The 24,083-nt window shown below is 38.4% G+C and overlaps 7 protein-coding genes across 7 annotated transcripts; 4 read left to right on the plus strand and 3 right to left on the minus strand.

The window, feature by feature from the left end:
• Positions 1-507: 507 nt before the first annotated feature.
• LOC147276309 (serine/threonine-protein kinase BSK1-like) lies at positions 508-5,073 on the plus strand. Its single transcript, XM_086255050.1, has 9 exons — positions 508-971; positions 1,092-1,227; positions 1,828-1,961; positions 2,074-2,179; positions 2,311-2,396; positions 3,109-3,297; positions 3,793-3,957; positions 4,053-4,166; positions 4,582-5,073. Exons 1-9 carry the CDS (start codon positions 645-647, stop codon positions 4,834-4,836), a joined length of 1,512 nt encoding a protein of 503 aa, XP_086111176.1. The 5' UTR covers positions 508-644; the 3' UTR covers positions 4,837-5,073.
• A 3,931-nt stretch (positions 5,074-9,004) lies between these two features.
• On the minus strand, positions 9,005-9,844 carry LOC147276310 (uncharacterized). The gene has a single exon (XM_086255023.1). The coding sequence runs from the start codon at positions 9,842-9,844 to the stop codon at positions 9,005-9,007; it is 840 nt and encodes a 279-aa protein (XP_086111149.1).
• A 2,061-nt stretch (positions 9,845-11,905) lies between these two features.
• Positions 11,906-12,858, minus strand: LOC147276311 (uncharacterized). Its single transcript, XM_086255095.1, has one exon. It carries the CDS (start codon positions 12,755-12,757, stop codon positions 11,906-11,908), a length of 852 nt encoding a protein of 283 aa, XP_086111221.1. The 5' UTR covers positions 12,758-12,858.
• A 1,022-nt stretch (positions 12,859-13,880) lies between these two features.
• Positions 13,881-16,031, minus strand: LOC147276312 (uncharacterized). The gene is made up of 3 exons (XM_086254143.1): positions 15,570-16,031; positions 15,026-15,044; positions 13,881-14,287 (listed from the first exon to the last, which is right to left on the minus strand). The coding sequence occupies exons 1-3, from the start codon at positions 16,029-16,031 to the stop codon at positions 13,881-13,883; spliced, it is 888 nt and encodes a 295-aa protein (XP_086110269.1).
• A 997-nt stretch (positions 16,032-17,028) lies between these two features.
• LOC147276313 (uncharacterized) lies at positions 17,029-17,823 on the plus strand. The gene has a single exon (XM_086254144.1). It carries the CDS (start codon positions 17,029-17,031, stop codon positions 17,821-17,823), a length of 795 nt encoding a protein of 264 aa, XP_086110270.1.
• Positions 17,824-18,913: 1,090 nt separating this feature from the next.
• LOC147276314 (uncharacterized) lies at positions 18,914-19,708 on the plus strand. Its single transcript, XM_086254148.1, has one exon. It carries the CDS (start codon positions 18,914-18,916, stop codon positions 19,706-19,708), a length of 795 nt encoding a protein of 264 aa, XP_086110274.1.
• Positions 19,709-22,157: 2,449 nt separating this feature from the next.
• Positions 22,158-23,069, plus strand: LOC147276315 (uncharacterized). The gene has a single exon (XM_086255216.1). It carries the CDS (start codon positions 22,158-22,160, stop codon positions 23,067-23,069), a length of 912 nt encoding a protein of 303 aa, XP_086111342.1.
• The last annotated feature ends 1,014 nt before the right edge of the window (positions 23,070-24,083 follow it).

Genomic DNA, 24,083 nt, shown 5'->3' on the forward strand with positions numbered 1-24,083 from the left:
GAATTGTGGGGCAAAGCACTTTTTTATTTTTTTTACCAAACACCAAAACTGCTGTGGGTGATTGAGAATTGTCATCTACACCAGCTTTTGAGTTCTCCACAACAATCTCAAACGGGGCTAAGTGGTGCGGGAGAGTTGGATAATGGGTAGGACTAAGGTAGGTTAATGGTCTTCCCTCCAATATAATTAGAAAATTGGATGAGATATCAAAGTTTACAAAGAAACTAAATAAATATGTACAGTTATTAGGCTTAAAATCAAATTGGGTATAAATAAATATATTAACTAATGTATATCCTCTCATTGAAACCCTATCTTATTGGCAGAAAAATAATTTAATCAAGCTTATTTATTTTTTCTGAAAATTAGAAAATAAAAAATTTAGTAAAATTGTTTTGTGAAGAAAAAGAGAAAGGTAACTAGAAAAACTGTAGCAGCTAGAAATCCTTTTTTATTACCACAAACCTCAACATTAAATTAAACTAGCAGGAAGCTGAGCTGACAGAACACACACACAACAAAACCTGTCTCCCTCTCTAACCCACAAGCCACTCAAACAAACAGGTACAGCTCAGCTCAGCTCATGGTTTTCCTCTAGTTTTGTCTTTCAACCCCAAGAAGCTGAACAGAGCACAAACCGAGTCATGGGTTGCTGTGATTCCAAGTTTCTAACAGAGACGCACCCAGAGAAGGTCCCAACCCAGCAACAGGCCCACAACAACCGGACCCAGGTCCACAACCCGCCGCTCTCCGCCGGATCCGACCCAGAAACCGGCGGAGCCCCACCCTTCTCGGAATTCTCTTTCTCGGACCTCAAAGCCGCCACCAACAACTTCAGCTCCGACTTCATAGTCTCCGAGAGCGGTGAGAAAGCCCCTAACGTTGTCTACAAGGGTCGCCTCCAGAACCGCCGTTGGATCGCCGTCAAGAAGTTCACCAAGATGGCCTGGCCCGATCCCAAGCAGTTTGCGGTATGAGTTTTCTTTTGCTTTGGCTTGTTTGGTTTTTTGGGAGATTTTGGTGGTTTTTGTGTCGGTTTGTCAAGTGGGTATGTGAAATTTTTTTGTGGGTTTTCGGTTTTGTTCTTGTAGGAGGAAGCTTGGGGTGTGGGGAAGCTGCGGCATCGGAGGCTTGCAAATTTAATTGGGTATTGCTGTGATGGGGATGAGAGGCTGCTTGTTGCTGAGTACATGCCTACTGATACTTTAGCTAAGCATTTGTTTCACTGTATGTGTAAAAACCTTTCTTTTCTTTTTCCTCTTTAGGCTTTAGCTGGTGTTATCGAAAATGCCCACTTTTTAGCTCAACTTCTAAGATTTCTCAGTGACCCTTTTGTGAATTACCTCTAAATACATAGTTAAATGGAACCTTAAATAATCAAACATTGAAATGAATGATGGCATTGGCATTAGATTTCTATAACATGAAATGGTTGTGTCATTGATTTAGTTTGTCTATTTTCTTCTGCATGTGATGAGTCTGCTTTGGGGGACTCTATTTCACCTATTTCTTATGCATGTTGTTACTTAGTACTTTAGTATTGCTAATCCTAGACGATGTTTAAATTGTCTTTCATTTTTGGAAGTTGTGGCGAGGAAGTTCTTACTAGAGTATTCTATTTAATGTGGCAATAGTCTACTTTTCTTGGTATTGTTAATTAGCTTAGGATGTTATTGTTTATTCTTTCGTGTCATATGTGAATTCAAGCTGAAATAATATGATAGTTTTCTAAGTTTTTTCATACACAATCAAGTTACTTTTGAGTTTTAGTGACTGCATTCTGTTACATCTTACATTACATTTTTGGTCTCTGTTTGTTCCTGACAGGGGAGAATCAAACCATTGAGTGGGCCATGCGTTTAAGAGTGGCTCTTTATATTGCTGAAGCTTTAGATTATTGTAGTACTGAGGGCCGTCCATTATACCATGATCTGAATGCTTATAGGGTTCTCTTTGATGAGGTATTCCTTTCTCAAATTTCATGATATCTTAGTTAACAATGTATGCCGTTTTCAGTTACTTAAATGTTCATACTATTTTGGGTGATAATGTAGTATTTGAATGGACTTGTAGGATGGTGATCCTCGTCTTTCATGCTTTGGCTTGATGAGAAATAGTAGGGATGGGAAGAGTTACAGCACAAATCTTGCCTACACACCGCCTGAGTATTTAAGAAATGGTAATAACTTCTCGAGTTTTAAGTTTCAGCCATCAGTGTGATCATTTTTCTTATTAGTATTCTAGTTTCCTATCTGAAGGGTTTTCCTGCATGGGATATGCTGATTCAGTAGTGGTTTATTTATAATGTAGGAAGGGTCACTCCAGAGAGTGTTATTTATAGCTTTGGCACTGTCCTTCTAGATCTGCTAAGTGGAAAGCACATCCCTCCAAGTCATGTAAGCGGGTTACTTTATAATATGTGGTATTCAAATTTTACAGCAAATGTATCCTACGCCTTTGCTTGCTTGTGCAAGCTAGAGCCTTTGATGCTATAGTCATCTTGGAGTTGCCAACTAGAAGTTGTCACTCAAAGTTGAAATTAGTTGATTACAACTATTTTGCAGTGGTCCTGCTTATACGAAAATTGATCGTTGGAATAAGATATACAAGTGTATTCCTATCTTTGATTGTTCAAGATCTCAGACATGTTATATTTGAGCATCAGTTGTCTTCATAACCTACTCAACTTATAACAAACAACTATTGTTGAACAAAATCCCACTTGATTCCCTCCCCACATCATTCACCCATCTTGAAATTATGCAACACACAACACTCCCTTCTTCTATTTGCAAAACTATTGTTAGTTTTCTTAATTTACATAAATCTCATCTTGGAAATTATGAAAATGGTATCCAGATTATGAACTATAATAATATTTCAAATACGTTTGGGTCCTCCATCATGCTGGAAGATAAGCAAATATGTGTGGGTCCTCCGTCATACTTCACATATACGTTCACATTTTAAGAAAAAGATAGATATATATGAGATTACTTAGGATGTTAAGAAGATGACAGTGATGATATTTGCTCAATTAGTGCTGGTGTTCTATACGATACAAGATAGATCCTCTAGTATATATTTGATGTCTATTCATATAAACAGGCTCTTGATATGATACGGGGAAAAAACATCATTCTCTTAATGGATTCACACCTGGAAGGGAAGTTTTCTACAGAGGAAGCAACGGTTGTTGTGAATCTTGCCTCTCAATGTTTGCAATATGAACCTAGAGAGCGGCCTAATACGAAGGACCTTGTTGCGACACTTGCTCCCCTGCAGACCAAACCTGATGTAAGGGACTTATCTCTTATTGGATCTTTAATACTATAGTTATTAAACAAAACTGTTACTTTTTTTCAGTGCATCATACTTATGCATTGTGCTTAATTTAGTACTTGTAATTTCATACATTCCTAGCTTTATAAAGTTGTAAATTTTCTTTATGGTGTACACAGTCTTTCAATGACTTAATATGGCTGGATGCACTTAGGAATCTCTTTATACTCCACCTGAAAATGATTGAGACCCATGGATTGGAAATGATGCATGCAAACATGGATTTTGTTGAATGCTGTGGCTGGCATCCTTGCATTGGCTGATGACTTTCACCTACTTTGGGGCATTCCCCTGAGGTGCATCCACATATTTTGACAGGGCCAAAAACTATGTTTACAATTTTCCCGATATGGGGTCAAATATGTTTTATATTGGGTTCTCCTGCTCCAAGTATGATAAAGGAACACTAATTCTGATTGAGAATCTAATTACTGCAATTCTGGGTTGCAGGTTCCATCTTATGTTATGCTTGGAATTCCAAAGCATGAGGAAGCCCCATCAACCCCACAACGCCCCCTTTCAGCAATGGGTGAGGCATGTTCTCGAATGGACCTCACAGCAATCCATCAGATCTTGGTTATGACACACTACAGAGATGATGAAGGAACCAATGAGGTAGTTGAATGGTACAAGATTGTCTTGGATATCCCTGTTCATTCAATTTAAGCTAAGAGATTTTTTTTTTTTTTTTTTAATTTGGATGGATTCAGTTATCTTTCCAAGAGTGGACTCAACAGATGAGGGACATGCTAGAGGCGAGGAAGCGAGGAGACTATGCATTTCGTGACAAAGATTTTAAAACTGCCATCGACTGTTACTCCCAGGTATAACTTTGTAGTTCGTGTATTTTTTATTTATTTATAATTTTTAACTTTTTGGGTTGTAAATATGTCATGAAATCACATGCAAATTGGTGGAAGGTCATAAGAGTGGAAAATTTTGTATCTTCAACTTTACGATATTGTTTTTCCCATTAATCTTTTTGAATCTAATCAGTGCAGCTGTAGTCTTTAGTACTCTTATGTTGATTGAGATGACTATTCGGAGCATTTTGTTATATTTCTGTGTTAGGCATGGGTTCATCGAGGAAATGTAAAGGATACTAAGAAGTTGGTTTCTTATGTATTGTAATATGGTATAATGTCATGTTCTAGTGCATTATATTCTCTTATAATCTTGAACTGGGGACTTAAAGCAGCAATGTTCACTTAGTGGTTACTTTTGCTTTTTGGCGTGCAGTTCATAGATGTTGGAACTATGGTGTCCCCAACTGTTTTTGCACGGCGCAGTTTATGCTATCTATTATGCGAGCAACCAGATGCTGCCCTTCGAGATGCAATGCAAGCCCAATGTGTTTATCCAGACTGGCCCACGGCTTTTTACATGCAGTCAGTTGCTCTTGCCAAGCTAGATATGCACAAGGACGCTGCTGACATGTTAAACGAAGCAACTGCACTTGAAGAAAAGAGGCAACGAGGTGGCAGGGGATCATGAAGACCAGCTCTGTAATAAGTGATAAATCCCTCATTCACCACTCCCAATTGACAATTGTTGTTGAGGCTACCCAAAATTTGTATAAAATCTGAGCTGGGAATCAAAATTGTCTTCACAATTTAGAATGTATTTATAGAGAAACACGTTTTGTTGCACCAATGAATGTGTGCTTTTTTCTCTCTTTTCAGTCATGTACAAGTACCTATGGCAAAATCTTTCCAATAATTTTCTGCATTTCCTTTGAGTGAGTCGAGCAAATTAAAAAATCACTTCAAATCAAACAAATGAGCAACATAATGATTGCTCCAGCAAAATCCAATTTTGCTCGAGTAAAATGAAAAATCATATTTCAGTGCAAAAACTTTTATGTCTTGTAACATCCACAAGTACTTCAATTCCTCTTCACATTCTTGGGGGGAGATGTTGCTAGATTTCTTTGTTTGTGACTGATGAGGGTGTAGAATGCAGCGTCCGCCTTGAATTCACTTATTTCTATATTCCTCACATACCACAGGTTTGGAATACATGAATTTGGAAACCAAGAACAGCTGCTTTGCTAGGTTGTGCTTTCGATGCGGATATATAAAGGTCAACATGGATTCAAACACCTTGAAAGTGACTCCTTCGACCCATCTTAATATGCTGACTATGGCCATGGTGTCATGGCCGTTGTTTAACGGAGGAGGCACATTACTAAGGTTTAAAGCAGGTGAGTACAAAGTCCTCCCTTGAATGCCATTAATTGTTGATTATTGATTATCTGCCTTGAGACATTTGGAATCTTGACAGCCTTGACATTTAATATGAATTTTTCACAAATCCCATGTGACCTCAATCATAATTTAAGAAACTCTTGTGAATTTACCTCTCAAATTACTTTGATAGCTTCTTCTTCGCCTTTTTGTTTGTTTGTTGTAATTAGCCTTTCAGTTGACATCCTAAGACATATTTTGACGTTTTTAAAGTCATACCCTAAAGTTTCTCAAGTCGTCCCATAGGGCATCTCAAGTTGTTGCTTAGGGTATCCCAAGTCGTTCTTTGAGAATTTCAGTTTGTAGCTTGAGATATTTTACATATTTATACCATTGATACAGTTCAAATTGTACCTAATGACATCACATGTCATGTTTTGACGATTCCAAAATCATACTCTAAAGTTTCTCAGGTCGTGTTTTACAAAACCTCAAGTCGTTCTTCAGGGCATCTCAAGTAGTTTATGGAGAATTTCAATTCGTACCTTAAGACATTTAAAATGTTTATACATTTGATGCATTTCATATTGTACCTAGTGACACCCCAAGTCATATTCATACGCTTCATAAGTCATATTTAAGAGTTTCTCAAGTCATTCATTAGGACATATCAAGTCGTTCTTTAAGACATCTTAAGTCGTTTCTTAGGGTATTCCGAATCGTTCCTTGAGAATTTCAGTTCGTATCTTGAGATATTTTAATTGTTTATACATTTGATGCATTTTAAATTGTATACAGTGACATCCCAAGTCATGTCATGACGCTTTTAGAGTCATATCCTAAGTTTCTCAAGTTGTCCCTTAGGGCATATCAAGTTGTTCTTTAGAACATCCCAAGTCGTTCCTTGAGAATTTCAGTTCGTAACTCAAGACATTTTAAATGTTTATACCCTTGATGCATTTCAAATTGTAACTAGTGATATCCCAAATCATGTCTTGACGCTTCCAAAGTTATACCCTAGTATTCTTAAGTCGTGTCTTAGAGCATCTCAAGTCGTTACTTAGGGTATCCTAAGTCGTTCTTTACGAATTTCAGTTCGTAGCTTGAGACATTTTAAATGTTTATACCCTTGATGCATTTCATATTGTACCTAGTGACATCCTAAGTCATGTTTTGACGCTTCCAAAGTCATATCCAAGAGTTTGTCAAGTCATGCCTTTAGGACATCTCAAGTCGTTACTTAGGGTATCCTAAGTCGTTCTTTAAGAATTTCAGTTCGTAACTTGAGACATTTTAAATGTTTATACCCTTGATGCATTTCATATTGTATTAGTAACATCCTAAGTCATGTTTTGACGCTTCCAAAGTCATACCCAAGAGTTTGTCAAGTCGTGCTTTTAGGACATCTCAAGTCGTTTCTTGAGAATTTCAGTTCGTAGCTCGAGGCAATTTAATTATTACACCCTTAATGCATTTTAAATTTTACTTAGTGACATTCCAAGTCATGTTTTGACGCTTCTAAAGTCATATCTTAGTCTTGTTTAGGGCATGCCAAGTTGTCTCTTAGGGCATCCCAAGTTGTTCCTTGAGAATTTCAGTTCGTAGCTAGAAGCATTTCAACTGTTTATACCTTAGATGCATTCAAAATTGTACCAAGTGACATCACAAGTCATGTTTTGATGCTTCCAAAGTCATACTTTAGAGTTTCTCAAGTCGTTTCTTTAGGCATCTCAAGTCGTTGCTCAGGATATCCCAAGTCGTTGCTCAGGGTATCCCAAGTCGTTCCTTGAGAATTTCAGTTTGTAACTCGATACATTTTAAATGTTTCTATCATTGATGCATTTCAAATTGTACCTACTGACATCCCAAGTTATGTTTTGACGCTTCCAAAGTCATACCATAAAGTTTCTTAAGTCGTTCTTCAAGGCATCCCAAGTAGTTTATGGAGAATTTCAATTCGTAGCTCGAGACATTTTAAATGTTTATACATGATACATTTCATATTGTACCTAGTGACATCCTAAGTCATGTTTCGATGCTTCATAAGTCATACTTACGAGTTTTTCAAGTCGTACCTTAAGGCATCTCAAGTCGTTCTTTAAGGCATCCCAAGTCGTTCCTTGAGAATTTCAGTTTGTAGCTCGAGGCATTTTAATTGTTTATACCCTTAATGCAATTCAAATTGTGCCTAGTGACATCCTAAGTTATGTCATAAAGCTTCTAGACTCATACTCTAGAGTTTCACAAGTTATCCTTTAGGGCATCTCAAGTCGTTCCTTAGAGCATTCCAAGTCGTTCCTTGAGAATTTCAGCTTGTAGCTCAAGACATTTTAAATATTTATACCCTTGATGCATTTCAAATTGTAACTAGTGATATCCCAAATCATGTCTTGACGCTTCCAAAGTCATACTATAGAATTTTTCAAGTCGTGCCTTAGAGCACCTCAAGTCGTTTCTTAGCGTATATCCTAAGTCGTTCCTTGAGAATTTCAGTTCGTAGCTCGAGACATTTTAAATGTTTATACTCTTGATGCATTTCATATTGTACCTAGTGACATCCCAAGTCATGTTTTGACGCTTCCAAAATCATACTCAAGAGTTTGTCAAGTCGTGCCTTAGGACATCTCAAGTCGTTCCTTGAGAATTTCAGTTCGTAGGTTGAGACAATTTAATTGTTACACCCTTGATGCATTTTAAATTGTACTTAGTGATATCCTAAGTCATATCTTGACACTTCCAAAGTCATATCCTAGTCTTGTTTAGGGCATGTCAAGTCGTTCTTTATGGCATCCCAATTTGTTACTTGAGAATTTCAGAATTTCAGAATTTCAGTTCGTAGCTTGAAACATTTAAACTGTTTTTACATTTGATGCATTCAAAATTATACCAAATGACATCGCAAGTCATGTCGTGGCACTTCCTAAGTCATACCCTAGTTTTTCTCAAGTTGTGCCTCGTGCCCTACGTCTCGCGTGTTGCTTCCTGCATATTGCGTCTCGCGTCAGATGTGACCTCAATCATAATTTCGAAAAACTGATCTTGTGAATTTACCTATCAGTTGACATAGCAAAATTTACCTATCTTGGTCTCAATATTTTTAAAACTCTAAAACTAATGGGTTTTGTTCCACAAATGCTTTGTACTTTTTTTTTGAACTTATAGCTAGTCCATTTTAATCTTGTAATTGTGCTCTAAGGAGGATCTTTTTTCATTAATTTTCTAAATTGACACCAACACCGTGAATAGGATGATAATTGGAATATATAGAATGCAAATGGTAGAATTTTAGTTTTAGACTTTTAGACTTTTAGTACTTGCGAGAATTCAGGATAATAAATTAACTTTGTGGATCCGGAAATGAATGCCAGTGAAGAGATAAAGAGTACTGGCAAATAGAGTATCATTATGTATATCAATTTGATATCGGAGGATGTATACATTTATGTATTGCATGTACAAAATTGAAAATCTAATATCTAGTGGTTTAGGATGTTGAGAAGGGAAACTCTTGTTTTGATCATTTGCCTAAATAGGCAATCAAGTCCTTCTTCTTGATCTTGAATGCATGACTCCAGCTTGTCAAGCTGGTTGTGTGCATTATCTGCAGTTTTCGGATTTGATTTGCTTGTCTTGATGAGTGAGTGCAATGCAGCGTCCACCTCTGCGAATTCATTTACTTCTTCTTCTTCACAAGCTACTGTCTTTGAGTGCATGATCTTGGAAACCAATGACCAGCTGCTTGGCTGTGACTTTGGCCCAGAGATGAAGGACAGCACCGACTCAAACACTGTGCGAGTGACTTCTTCAACATCTCTCAACTTGCTAATAATGGCAATAGTCTCGTGGTCTTTGCTGAGGAAAGAAAAGGTGGATTCCTTCAGATTCCCCATAGCCTTGTGGATTGCCTTTTTCACAATCTTCCTGGAGGTTAAGTACTTCCTAACCTCGCTTGTGCGCTCAGTATCACCTCCCCGCCTTCTTCGTATGATGGATTGAAGTTCCTGTACGCATTCCTTAGTTTGCAACAGGGCATCCTTGGCAGTGCCACAAATATCCAAGAGCCTGAGAGAGCCATCTAGTAGCTCATTGGCCCATTTCTCATGTTGCTCTTGGGCTAAGGCTTGTTGGGTAAGCGGCAATTGAAGTAACTTATCAACACAATCATGCAAGTCTTGTAGACCTGATAGTTTGTGGCTTATTGATGATGATGTGGAGGTGGCTTCAGAAGAACTCAATCTACACAATTGTGCATCAAGTTCTTCAATGATGGGGTGTGGCCTAGAGGGGAAGCTGTTAGAGCGAGTGTGGTAAGCCATTTCTTCTTTTTATCTTTTGAGATGATGGAAGACCTTGGAGATGTAGATTGATGTGCTCAATTCCACATGCATCTGTTTAATATATAGTGTTGGTTGAGGAGGGGGACATGGCATCTCCTCCACAATCAATCATCAGTGAGAGGTAACATGATTTCGATTTGGATCTACATGTTCTCAAGGCAATGTTTATGCATTGTCTCTTGCCACCCCAACATACCAACTCTTTTGTTTTTGGTCGGACAACATACCAACTCATGAATTGATTAATTGTGCATATAAAATCTCAACTAATACATGGAGAGGCAGAAGCCATCCTTGTTATATGATTAAGTCTTACACATGCAGATTCAATTATCATGATCAATATATGTGATTAGTTAATTCATCTTATTTACAGGTCCTTGACATGATTGTTGTGCAAGGAGCAGGCAAGATGTGCATTCTGTATTAATTTTTGACCATGCATTGTGTTTCCACTATGTATGAAAATGGTTAGTGGCAGACTAGATGAATTAGCCTGTTCCCCAAACGGATAGAAAACTAGCACAATTTTGCCTATTGGAAGTGTGTGATACTGTGACCTGAGTCTGCCATGTGAGGAGTGCCATTAATTAGACCCATTGATTTGTTAATCTAATCTGTGTTTGATTATTTCACAGGACACGATTGGAAATTGACAGATTAGACATCCACGTAAATTGTGAAATTAGATGGTCTGCTCTTGAGGGCAAGCAAGGCACGAGTGGATTGATGCGTTTGCACGTGAAAGCAAATATATTTAATGCTAATTGAAAAACCTGTCTAAAAACGATCTTTTGGGAGTAAAAAATGTGACAGAAAAACATGCTCTGGAATCGACCCCCCCAATGGCTGGGGTCAATCCCTCATGTTTGGGATCGACCCTTGGCCTATGTCTGTGGGGGATCGATCCCGACAAGACTGGGATCGAGTCCCTATATCTGGGATCGATCCCTCCATGTATGGGATCGATCCCTCCATGTATGGGATCAATTCCTCCAAGGCTGGGAGTCTGGGATTGATCCCCTATGATTGGGATTGGGGATGACAATTTTACCCATTGGCCGGGTACTCGTAATACCCATACCCGACCTGTCTAAAGATTTCTTTACCCATATCCGCAAAAATATAAGCGTGTATTACCTTAACCCGACTGGTACCTGCTTCATACCCGTTTCAACTATTGTGGGTAATACCCATACCCAATTAACTTGATCTTTTTTTTTTCTTAAATAAAGAAATTACGTTTTAAAACCACTTTTTTCATTTAAAATGTCTTTTGGAATAGTTATGTGATCGAGAGTTAAAATTTTTTTTGTACTTGGTAATATATTTTTTCATTTAAAAACTTTGACTGATAAATCATATGAATTTTATGGATTTCAAAATGATTGTATTGAATGAAGCAAGCAAAATCATATCATATCATAGGCTTAAACCTTTTTGAAGTCTCTACTTTGTTGAAAAATAATATGAGATCCTGTTGTCCCTCTCTAACAGAAAACAGCCAGCATTTGTTTATTGCATGCTTTCCTTGTAATGTCATTAATTCAAAATATGGATTATCTCCCTTGAGACGATTGGAATCTTGACAGGCTTTACATTTGATATAATTTGCAGTAACCCCATGTGACCTCAATCATAACTTCAAAAACTCTTGTGAATTTACCTCTCAGTTGACACACTAGAATTAACCTTGTAATTAACATAGCTTTTTTGGATTTTACTGCTAATCCATTTTAATATTGTAATAGGAGTATAGGACTATAAGGAAGTTATTTTTTTCATTAATTTTCTAGATTGACACCAACACCATGAATATGATGTGAATTAAAACATATAGAATGCAAAGGGTTGAATGTTAGTTTCAGTACTTGCAGGAATTCATGATAAAAATTAACTTTGTGGGTTCCGGAATTAAATGCCAGTGAAGAGATAAAAAGAGTAGTGTCAATTTGAGTATAGCATTATGTATATCAATTGGATATCAGAGGATGTATACATCTATGTATTTCATGTACCAAAAAAAACAAAATCAAATATCTAGTGGTTTAGGATGTTGAGAAGAGAAACTCTTATTTTGATCATTTGCCTAAATAGGCACTCAAGTCCTTCTTCATGATCTTGAATGCATGACTCCAGCTTGTCAAGCTGGTTGTGTGCATTATCTGCACTTTTGGGTTGAGATTTGATTGTCTTGTGTCCAATGAGTGAGTGCAATGCAGCATCCACCTTTGCAAATTCATTTACTTCTGCATCTTCCTCACAAGCTACTCTCTTGGAGTGCATGATCTTGGAAACCAAGGACCAGCTGCTTGGCTGTGACTTAGGCCCAGAGATAAAGGAGAGCACTGATTCAAACACTGTGCGGGTGATTGCTTCAACATCTCTCAACTTGCTAACAACGGCAAATGTCTCGTGGTCTTTGTTGAGGGAAGAGAAGGTGGATTCCTTCAGATTCCCCATAGCCTTGTGGATTGCCTTCTTCACCATTTTCCTGGAGGCTATGTATTTCCTAACCTCACTTGTGAGGCCGGCACTTTCACCTCCCCGCCTTCGTATAATTGATTGAAGCTCCTCTACACATTCCTTGGTTTGCAACAGGGCATCCTTGGCAGTGCCACAAACATCCAAGAGCCTGATAGAGCCATCTAGTAGCTCATTAGCCCATTTCTCATGCTGCTCTTGGGCTAAAGCTTGTTGAGTGAGAGGCAATTGAAGCAACCTATGAACACAATCATGCAAGTCTTGGAGACCAGATAGTTTGTTGCTTATTGATGATGATGATGTGGAGGTGGCTTCTGAAGATCTCAATCTACACAAATGTAGATCAAGTTCTTCAATGATGGGGTGTGGCCTAGAGGGGAAGCTGTTAGAGCGAGTGTGGAAAGCCATTTCTTCTTTGTGGGAAGATAGAAGAGACCTTGTAGATGTAGTTTATGTACAATTCAGATTGATGTGTTCCTTTCCATATGCATCTGCTGAATATATAGTGTTGGTTGAGGTGGGGGACATTGCATCTCCTCCACATCAATCATCAGTGAGTGGTAACATGATTTCGATTTGGATCTGTATGCAATGTTTATGCCATGTCTCTTGCCACCCCAGCATACCAACTCATGGACTGATTAATTTAGCACATAAAATCTCAGAGTATTCCATTTATAATGTAACAATCATTCAATCAAAGTTTAACATATTGGACAGCCATCTATAAAATAAATATGAGATTGCACGAGTGGCATTGACCCTGTGTCTACTAAAACGTGGAGATGCGAAAACCATGCATCGTAGCCAAACAAACTCAATTATGATGAGCAATTTATGTGATTAGTTAATTCATCTTGTTGCGCAAGGAGCATGCAAGATCTGCATTCTGCATTAGTTTTTGACCATGCATTGTGTTTCCATATAATAGAAAAATGATAAGTAGCAGAGTTGATGACTTGGACTGTTCCCCAAACAGAAAGAAAACCAGCACAATTGCCATTATAATTAGAAGGGTTTGAGATCTGAGTCTGCCTTGTGATTCATTAGTTAGTCCCCTTGATTTGTTAATTCTAATCTGTGTTTGATTAATGATTATTTCCTGGGAGATAACTTGAAAGTGACAGATTTTACATCCAGTTACATTGCCTTGAAAACTTGTGTGGTGCTCAGAGAATTTTCTTTCGGGTTAACTCATTGAGTAAGCGATAGAATAAAATCATTCAGTGAGTTCTGCAGCAAATACTTCAGTTTTTTATGTTACTCAAGTTTTAAAACACTTAATTTAGGTCAAGATTAATTTCTGCAGCAAGCAGAATTAAAAAGACTCTAATCATAACAGATAGCCCAATTAAGTATTAAAACACTTTAGATCAAGATTTAAATGTAGGAAGAAATATATACTTGAGAGAAATTATTGATTATCTGACATAGTGTAGAGCTTTCATTTACAAGTATAAGCCATCAAATTTACAGGCTCTGTGCAAAAAGAATTTTGGATGTACCATCTAGTATTAATTGGATTTCTAAACTAGTGGTTGAGGATGTTGAGAAGGGAAACTCTGGTTTTGATCAAACGCCATGAAAGGTGTTCAAGTGACTCTTCTAGATCTTGTATGCACAACTCCAAATTTTGCAGTTGGTTTTGTGCATTCTCAATAATATTATCAGATTCTTTTGTCTTGTGACCAACAAATGAGTGCAGTGCTGCATCCACCTTTGCAAATTCATTTGCATTTGTTTCTTCTTCATCTTTACATGCTGCCACTCTTTTCTGGTGAATCAAGTTGGAGACTAGTGACCACCCACTTGGCTTTGATTTTGTCTTTGGACCCCAGATAAAAGATAACATGGATCCGAACACAGTCTGAGTAACTGCTTCCACTTCTTTCAACATGCTAAGTGTCACGGGCTCACTTTTTATGCAGCGGAATTTGCCTGTGCGGCGCCAGGATTCCTCTGAATCAAGGCCAGCCATCCTTTCTCTATGCTCTTCTTAAGATTTAGACCCATTTGATGCCTTCTCAAGGTTTGCCAACAAGAACTACTCCTCTGAGTCTCACTCGTAGCGACTATACGATTGCTTCCTTGTGCCAAGGTTCTTAGCCAAGACACTCACCCGATCGATAGGTTCTTATGACGCTGGCATTCCATTCTCACATGTCGGGTCTTACTTTGTTTCCACATCTTAACTGTCATGGTACTAAGGGCTAGCTCGCTCCCATAGTCCTTTCCTCGAGTTGAACATGCAAGCCAGCTTGCAAGCATGCCACCCGAGTGAGCAACTCTTCTCTGATGCCCCACATTAGCTTTCTCTCGTTGGCACGGGGTCGCCCCTCCCGTGCCTGCTATCATCATATATTGCGCATGGCCGAACCCAAGCCGATGCCCTCGTTGAGTACTACATGGCCAATATGCACCATGGAGTCTCCGGAAGTTCACATGTAGTTTGCGTGTTGTGCATACGGCGTGGCATAAGGCAATTCCCTTTGTAGCCTTGTGTGCGCGCGTGCCCAGCGCAATACAAGCACTCTTGCTCGCTTGTATTGTCTGTGGGACCTCCTGTCCCACTGAGATACATGACCGCATTCCGGGAGTCATGTGCCCGCCCTTTAGGTCCCCAAAGGTTCCTAGAGTAGCTTGCTTAACGCTCCATGCCCAGCGCAATACAAGCACTCCTGCTTGCTTGTATTGTCTGTGGGACCTCCTGTCCCACTGAGATACATGACTGCATTCCGGGAGTCATGTGCCCGCCCTTTAGGTCCCCAAAGGTTCCTAGAGTAGCTTGCTTAACGCTCCATGGGTGTGGGCTTCGGGGGTGGTGGAGAGGCTGACACAATTCCTCCCCCTAAAGAGCATTTTATGCTTTTTCTCACAAAGCAGGAAGAAACATTAACTTGTGCGAGGAGTCATACTTGGCCATAATTAATTTATTCGAGCTCCGAATGACAAACCGTTAGTTGCGTTGGACTCGTTTCGACTTCCTAGATTTACCGGTATTTTTAGATTTCCCAAATTCCAACTGGAAGACCCCGAAACATCCAAATTACGAAATTACCCTTCCACACGCGCAACCCGGCCACTCTTCGCCAAACGAATGCCATTCTCTTGCCATTTGACCCTCCATACTTCATATTAATGTCACAGAAGCACAACTCTAAGTGCGGACCGTGACACTAAGCATGGCCGCAGCCTCATGCTCCTTATTGAAGGTAGAAACACCCTTCAAATTCCCTAAGTCCTTGCGGATTGCCTTTTTCATCACCTTCCTGGTTGCCAAGAATTTCTTAATGTCACTTGCAAGCTCAGTTTTACCTCCCCGTCTTCTACGGATGATTGATCCAAGTTCTAGTGTGGTTTCCTTGGTTTGGAGCAAGGTATCCTTGGCTATGCTACATACATCCAAGAGCCTAAGAGATCCATCCAATAGCTCATCGATGCATTTCTTGTTTTGCTCTCGGGCCAAGGCTTGTTGAGTGAGTGGCAGCAAAAACAATTCATCTACACAATCATACCAATCCTGAAGGCCATTTAGCTTTTGGCTTATTGATGTTGAGGATGAAGGGGTGGCTTCAGAAGCCCTCAACCAGCACAACTGCTCATCAAATTGTGAAATGAGAGGGTGTGCTCTTGAGGGAAAGCTGTTAGAGCGAGCATGGCAATTGGGTTTTGTGGCAGCCATTTACTTTTTCTAAAAAGAGAAGAGAAGGTTTTGCAGTTGAATGTACAATTCGGTCTAGTGATTTACCTTTCTTCCATGGCATCTGCTTAATATATACAAGAAGATGAGGGGAACAAAGAGAATATCTCAACCTTCTTCAATACCAGCCAGTTTTGTTGTGGCCAATTGTCTCGGCGATGTCTATGCAATGTCTCCCCATCACCGGCATCTTGATTCATGCCGAATATTATTACATATAAAATCAATAAGTAGCTGTGAACCAAGCGCCTCCCAGACCTGTATATCAAGTTGTCTAGCCAGACACTCATGGTCAGCCTGATGAGCATCTTGTTAATGCATATAAGGTGGTTTTCTGGAACACGTTATAAGATATATAGAATATATAGCAGATGAAAATGCATTTCGATCATCAAGAAGAAAAACATAAAAATGCATATGATATAAAAACCCAGTTGGTGGAAATTCAAATATGGTGAATGATTCTGACACAGACAATGTGGCGACATGATTCTAATTAATTAATGTAAAATATTGTGTTGGATGATAATTGCAATTCATTAAATTTAAATATTTCCTGGGCAGAGTGATACAGAACTTGGAGGCAGGCAGGCAGAGCTGGAATGCTTGATAGAAGAGTTATTGCCTTTGTTTTATATATTAAAGATGGTACACGTCCACTCGTGAGCTACATATTTTATGTGCAATATATCACATACTGTTACCTCATTGAAGATACTCATGCTGTTTTGAAGTAAAATATAGTTTGGTGATGGGTTGGTGATCCGGTGGTGGGGAGACATTGCATGAACATTGCTGACAAAGTTTTTGGATCCAGATCGAAATCATGTTGCTATTCATTGAATTGTGAAGAGGATGAGTTGCTCTTGTCTCCAATAACGTGTAATATATATTGAGCAGAGGTCAAAGGGAAGGAAGGCAATACCAAATCGAACATTCAACTGCAAGTTCAAGACCTTCTCTTTTCCATTAAAAGAAAATGGCTGCCTCTCCTTTAAACTCAAAATCACATATCCATGCTCGCTCTAACAGCTTGCCTTCAAGCTCACACCCCTATGTTACAGAATTTGATGAGCAGTTGTGCAGATTAAAGGCTTCAGAAACCACCTCTTCATCATCATCATCTATAAGTCAAAAAATCAGTGGTCTTCAAGATTTGCATGATTGTGTTGACAACTTTCTTCTGTTGCAACTCAGTCAACAAGCCTTATCCCAGGAGTGTGGAGACAAATGGATCAATGAGCTACTGGATGGATCTTTGAGGATCCTGGATGTGTGCAGCATCCTTAGGGATGCCTTGTTGCAAACAAAGGAAAGCACACATGAACTTCAATCAATTATGTGCCGAAGACGGGGAGGTGACATGAGCTTCATGAGTGAGGTTAGAAAATACCTTACCTCAAGGAAGGATGTCAAGAAGGCAATGAACAAGGCCTTAAAGGTCAGGGAAAGTAAGTGCACAGACAAAACCCATGAGACTCCAGCTGTGGTCAACATGTTGAAAGAGCTAGATGCAGTGACTGTCTCTGTGTTTGAATCCTTGTTGTCCTTTATAGCTGCTTCAAATTTGAGATCAAAGCCAAGCCGTTGGTCATTAGTTCCCAAGCTGGTGCAGCCCAAAAGAGTAGCTTGTGAGGATGAAGAAGTCGAGAATGTGCAAAATTGGCTCCTGGAATTGGAGACAAACATTCAAGATATTGAAGAAGGACTTGAGTGCCTGTTTAGGCGCTTAATCAAAACCAGAGTTTCTCTTCTCAACATATTCAACCATTAGGCATGAAAATTATCATGCAGTATAATGGGATACAATTTTGTATAGATTAAACATACATACATGTAAATGAATGAGATATATTTGTATTTTCTGTTCAGATTGAAAAGTAATATACTCTTCTGACACGAAACATATCTGCTCTATGTCATTTCTTTGTCCATCTTTTTTAGCTCTCCACTTATCTTTTCCCATGCATAAATCACCCATCAAACAAATAAACAATTAAGTAACTTTACTGAATGATCTCTTTCAAAGGTTAAAAATACATTAGGGTGAATAAACTGAATCATCTTTTTTTTTTAGACAACGGCTTTTAAACCAGTACTGTAAAACTTAGTGTCAGGAATTTCGTGCAATGTAATTGATATTATAGTTTCCAAGATTCCAATTTTCTCAACTGTCAGGAGATGATTAAAACCAGATCAAGATAATTGAGACTCACATGGTAGCTGTAGCTCCAGCAGAAGTAAGAATAATAAGTTCCACATGTATGAATGTATGATCGATTTGAATCTCCACATGGCTGCTTTTCTTTGTGGGGGACAGCCCCATATAATAAGCTACTTCCTGGGCAGAGTGATACATGATTTTACACATGATTGTAATTAATTAAGTAAAATACTGTGTTACATGATAATTGAAATTGAATTTAGGCTACTTCCTGGGTAGAGTGATACATAACTTGTCTCCAGGGAGGCAAACAGGCAGAGCTGGATTGCTGGATGGAAGAGCTATTGCTTTTATTTTATATATAGAAGATGGTACAATACCACTCGTGCACTACACAATTTTTGTTCAATGCATCACATGATACTGTTACCTAATTGAAGATACTCTTGCTATATTATAAGTAAAATATAGGTGGGTGATCTGGTGGTAGGGAGACATTGCATAAACATCGCTGATATAATTTTTGGATCCAGATCGAAATCACGTAGCTACTCATTGAGTTGTGATGAGAATGAGTTGATCTTGTCTCCCATACCATGTAATATATATTGAGCAGATGCCAAAGGGAAGGAAGGCAAACTGAAAGACCAAATTGAGCATTCAACTGCAAGTACAAGGCCTTCCCTCTCCAAAAAAGAAGATGGCTGCCTCTCCTTCAATCTCAAAATCTCATTACCATGCTCGCTCAAACAGCTTACCTTCAAGATCACACCCCTTTGTTACAGAATTTGATGTGCAGTTGTGCAGATTAAAGACTTCAGAAACCACTTCTTCATCATCATCATCTATAAGTCAAAAACTCAGTGGTCTTCAAGATTTGCATGATTGTGTGGAAAAGTTGCTTCTTTTGCCACTCACTCAACAATCTTTGGCCCATGAGTGTGGAGACAAATGGATCAATGAACTACAGGATGGATCTTTGAGGGTACTGGATGTGTGTGGCATCATTAAGGATGCCTTGTTGCAAACAAAGGAAAGCACACATGAACTTCAATCAATTATGCGCAGAAGGTGTGGAGGTGACATGAGCTTCATGAGTGAGGTTAGGAAATACCTTACCTCAAGGAAGGAAGTCAAGAAGGCAATGAACAAGGCCTTAAAGGTCAGGGAAAGTAAGTGCACAGGCAAAACCCATGAGACTCCAGCCATGGTCAACATGTTGAACGAGTTAGATTCAGTCACCGTTGCTGTGTTTGAATCTTTGTTGTCCTTTATAGCTGGTTCAAATTTGAAATCAAAGTCAAGCCATTGGTCATTTGTTTCCAAGCTGTTGCAGCCCAAAAGAGTAGCTTGTGAGGTTGAAGAAGTTGAGAATGTGCAAAATTGGCTCTGCGAATTGGAGGCAAACATTCAAGATATCGAAGAAGGACTTGAGTGCCTGTTTAGGCGCTTAATCAAAACCAGAGTTTCCCTTCTGAACATATTCAATCATTAGGCATGAAAATCATCATGCAGTATACTAGGCATCCAATTTTGCAGAGTTTAACCACACATACTTGTATATGAATGAGATATATTTGTATTTTCTCTTCAGATTCTAAAGTAATATACTCTTTTTACACAAAACATATATCCCCTATGCCATTGTTTATCCATCTTTTTTAGTTGTGCAATACTGATGATCAAACAAACTTCAAAGTAATTCAACCAAGTCCCTTGTTTTAGTTCTCAAACAATCTTTTCCCATGCATAAATCACCCATGAAAAAGAATAAACAATGAAGTAACTTTTTTGAGTGATCTTTTTCAAAGGTTAAAAAACTTGAGGGTGAATAAACTAAACCATTGCTTAAGTCATCAAGATGTTCCTATCTTCTGCCAAAAGAAAAAGAAAAAAAGTGATGCTTTTAATGAATTTCGTGCAATTTAATTGATATATATTATAATTGTCAAGATTCCAATTGTCTCAACTGTTAAATATTAATATATGATTAAACACAGATAAACAGATAACAATCTTTAAGAATCACATAGTAGCTTCAGCCGAAGTAAAGAAAAATAAGTTTCACACATATATGCACGGTGGATTTGAATCTCCACGTGGCTGCTTCTCTTTGCGGGGAACAGGCTGAACAGCCCCATATAATAAGCCTGAATTATTTTCTTGCATCTCAGAAAGACACAGAGAAGTGGTGTATGCAGGTCTTGCCTCCTCTGCATACTCACAATTTGAAAGACTATTCAATAAATATGTCAACTATGCAATGGAAGTTCAACTTGTAATATTGGTTATGTTAAGCTGGAAATTTCCTGATTATTTGCTATCATTTGCTGTACGTGATTAGTTAATGACGAGATCAAAGAACAAGAAAATAAGTGCTAATACAATAACCAAGTAAGGTGCTGGAAGTGCATCACAAAATTGGGACCACTTCAAGTATTCATCAAAAGCCAGCATGTCAAAGCAAACAACAAGTTTCAACAAATAGAACTACTTTCGTCGAATAACATGATCTGGATACTAATTTCAACGAATCAGAAATAAAACTAAAACACAAAAAAAAAAAAAAAAAAAAAAATTTCATTTATTGGGTTTTAACTTACCTTAATTTCAACCCCAAAAAACCTAACTTCACCGAATCACAACAATCAAAACACAGGAATTTAACCCATACATACCATTTTTTGGAACCTCTGTATGTTTTCTCAAGTTGGGTTGGGTCACCCTCCAATGCCCCATTTTTCCGTCTCCATCAAAGTGCAAATAGAGAGGACTGACAAAATGGGTACTGATGATTTGAACTCAATCAACACAATCTTGCATGGTTCAGCTTTAACTTTTTAGGTTATAGTACCTAACCACTGATATATTAATTGGTTATTTCAAGCTTAGATTAGAGGCATGCATGGGGATCATTGTGCAAGTAATTTTTCTAGTTTTGCTCTTGGAGAATATTTCATGTTTATGTACTAATATGGGTACTTGTTGCAAAACTCAGTCACCATCTTTCTTTGGAATCAAGTTTCAATCTTTAGACTCAGATAAAAAATAAAAAATAAAAAAAAGTTTAAATCTTTAGAGAGATATGCAGTAGAACCCACAACAGAGATAAAAATTCCTTTTTTTGTTTTTTGTTAGGCCATTTAGCAAGTTGATAAAAAGGCAATCAAATTGTTTGTCATGCATAGTAAAAAATATTTAACATTATAAGTACCATTTATCGAAAGAGCATATTTAACACAACCCTAAAAGTTGAGAGCTGGAAGATAAAATAAGCATTGCGGATTTGCTGCAGCACCAAGGAAAGTACTACACGTGATGATGATGAGGATTGGCAGGTGTTTGTAATCAATGTAAAATGTTGCACTCTCCCATCTACCTGGTAATAATGTAGTGTAGTACTATGTGTCTTAAGTAGCCACGTGTGCACACGAGTGAAGCATCCCCATCTTGTCTCCCGGAGAGGTTGGCCTTGGCCTGCCTAAACTACAAGTGGTTTCATTTTTGTACTTGTCTGCAAATTAATGAATAGATCCCATCACACAATGCAATTTTGAATCTGCATAATAATTTAAGCCAGCCCCTCGTGCAGAGCCCCCATCACTAAGTAATAATTAAATTTTGCATATGAAGCCAAAAGAAGCAATATTTCATGACTTGGATTGGAGATACTCTGAGATATGTGCAAGTCAAAATAATGGGGTGGTGAGTTGTAGTTTTTGAGGTGTTGGGGAGCATTGCATAAACATCGCTGAGATAGTGTTTTAGATCCAAATCGAAATCATGCTATAGATCATTGATATGTGATAGGATAAGATGCTGTGTGTCTGCCTTACCCCACTATATATATGTAGAGCAGGTGTTGAAGGAAAGCAACAAGGAAAATTTGCTAAACACAACTTTCAAATCCATCTTTAGCTCTCTCTTTTTCCTAGCAAAGAAAAATGGCTGCAGCCTCACCTTTGAACCCGAAATCCAATTATCATATTCGCTCTATCAGCTTGCCTTCCAAACCCCACCCGCTATTTCAACAATGCGAAGATCATTTGTTGAGAGTGGTGGCATCATCTTCTGATGCCAGCTCTCCATCATCATCATCCATAAGCCAGAAGTTAAGTGCTCTTCTGGATTTGCACAACTGTGTCAATGAGTTGTTTCAGTTACCCCTCTGTCAATCAGCCTTTGTCCGAGAGCGCAATGAGAAATGGGTGGATGAGCTTTTGGATGGTTCTCTTAGGCTCTTGGATGTGTGCACAGCAGCCAAGGATGCCTTGCTACACACCAAGGAATGTGCACGTGAAATTCAATCCATTATGCGCAGAAGAAGAGGCGGTAAAAGTGGCTTCACAAATGTGGTCAGCAAATACTTAGCCTCAAGGAAGGTTGTCAAGAAGGCAATCTGCAAGGCCTTGGTGACTTTGAAGAGTTCTGAGAAAAAAAGCACATTCTCTTCCACCAACAAAGATAATGTGACTGTGGCTTTGATTGGTGTGTTGAGAGAGGTTGAAGCAGTCTCTCTCACAGCATTTGAGTCCCTCTTGTCCTTCATCTCTGGAGCAAAAGCACAATCAAAGCTGAGGGGCTGGTCTTTCGTTTCCAAGCTGGTGCTCAACAAAAGAGTTGCCTGTGAGGAAGAAAAGGCGTGTGTAAATGAGTTTGCTGATGTAGATGCTGTATTGCTCTCCCTTGCATGTCAAGAAACAAGCAAATCTGACAACACCATGGACAGCGAGAATGTGCAGAGTGAGCTGCAACAATTGGAACTGTGCACTCAAGATCTAGAAGAAGGCCTTGAGTGTCTGTTTCGGCGTTTAATCAAAAATAGAGTTTCCCTTCTCAACATCCTCAGCAACTGAGAAAATTTTTTGTTGCACTATCATCATGGATATCCAAGATTTTTGTTGGCCTGGATAGTTCCCCATGAATATTTGTACAAGAATGAAATATACATGTAATGTCTTTTGTAATACAAGATGATATTACTCTTTTACTTAAATTTCTACTGCTCTTGTTTCTCTCTTTATCATGAATTCCTGCAAGTACTGGAACTTTAATATTCTACCATTTTCCTTCTTAATATTCCAATTATCATCCTATAATGGAAAAAAGAACTTCCATATGGATGAATTACAAAATTAAAAAAATTAACTGTAAATACCCAAACCAAGCTTAGCCCCCCCCCCCCCCCCCCCCCCCCCCTCTTCCAACAAAAAGAAAGAAGCTGTATTAATTACAAAGTCAATTCTGCTCTGTCAAACTAAGTTCTGAGAGGTAAATTCACAGGAGTTTTTGAAATTATGATTGAGGTCACATGGGATTTGTGCAAGGCAAGGCTGTCAAGATTCCAGTTGTCTCAAGGGAGATAATCAATAATCAACAGTTAATTAATAAGATTCAAAGGAGGACTTGAATCACACATGCTTTAAGAACTAAGCATATGCTGGCTGTCTTTCTGTTAGAGGACAACAGGATAATTTGGCATGCTCACTCAGTATCTCAGAGTATCTTTCAACAAAATAGGAAGAAAAGGTGAAGTCTATGATATGATGTTTCTTAATTCTTGTAATACAATGTTTTTAAAATCCATAACATCCATATGATTTATCTTTACCAGCCAAAGTTTTTTTTAAACATTGTTTCTCCATGTAGTCGTGGGGTGAGTGTGGTACTTATTTTAATCCTTGGTTGGTCAGAAATGATTAAAACTTGTGCAAGTTGTGGTTCCAATTCAAGAAGTTAATTTCTGATTACTCTGAATCTTCTTAAGCCTCATAATCTGAAATTGATCACTGATCATATTTATGCCTTGTAAAACTTAGGAAATGAAAAGAGAGTACGTGGCTAGTGGCTACATACAACAACCAAAACCA

The sequence above is a fragment of the Dryas octopetala genome, chromosome 8 (assembly GCF_963921425.1).
Source record: "Dryas octopetala chromosome 8, drDryOcto1.1, whole genome shotgun sequence".
Classification (NCBI taxonomy): Eukaryota; Viridiplantae; Streptophyta; class Magnoliopsida; order Rosales; family Rosaceae; genus Dryas; species Dryas octopetala.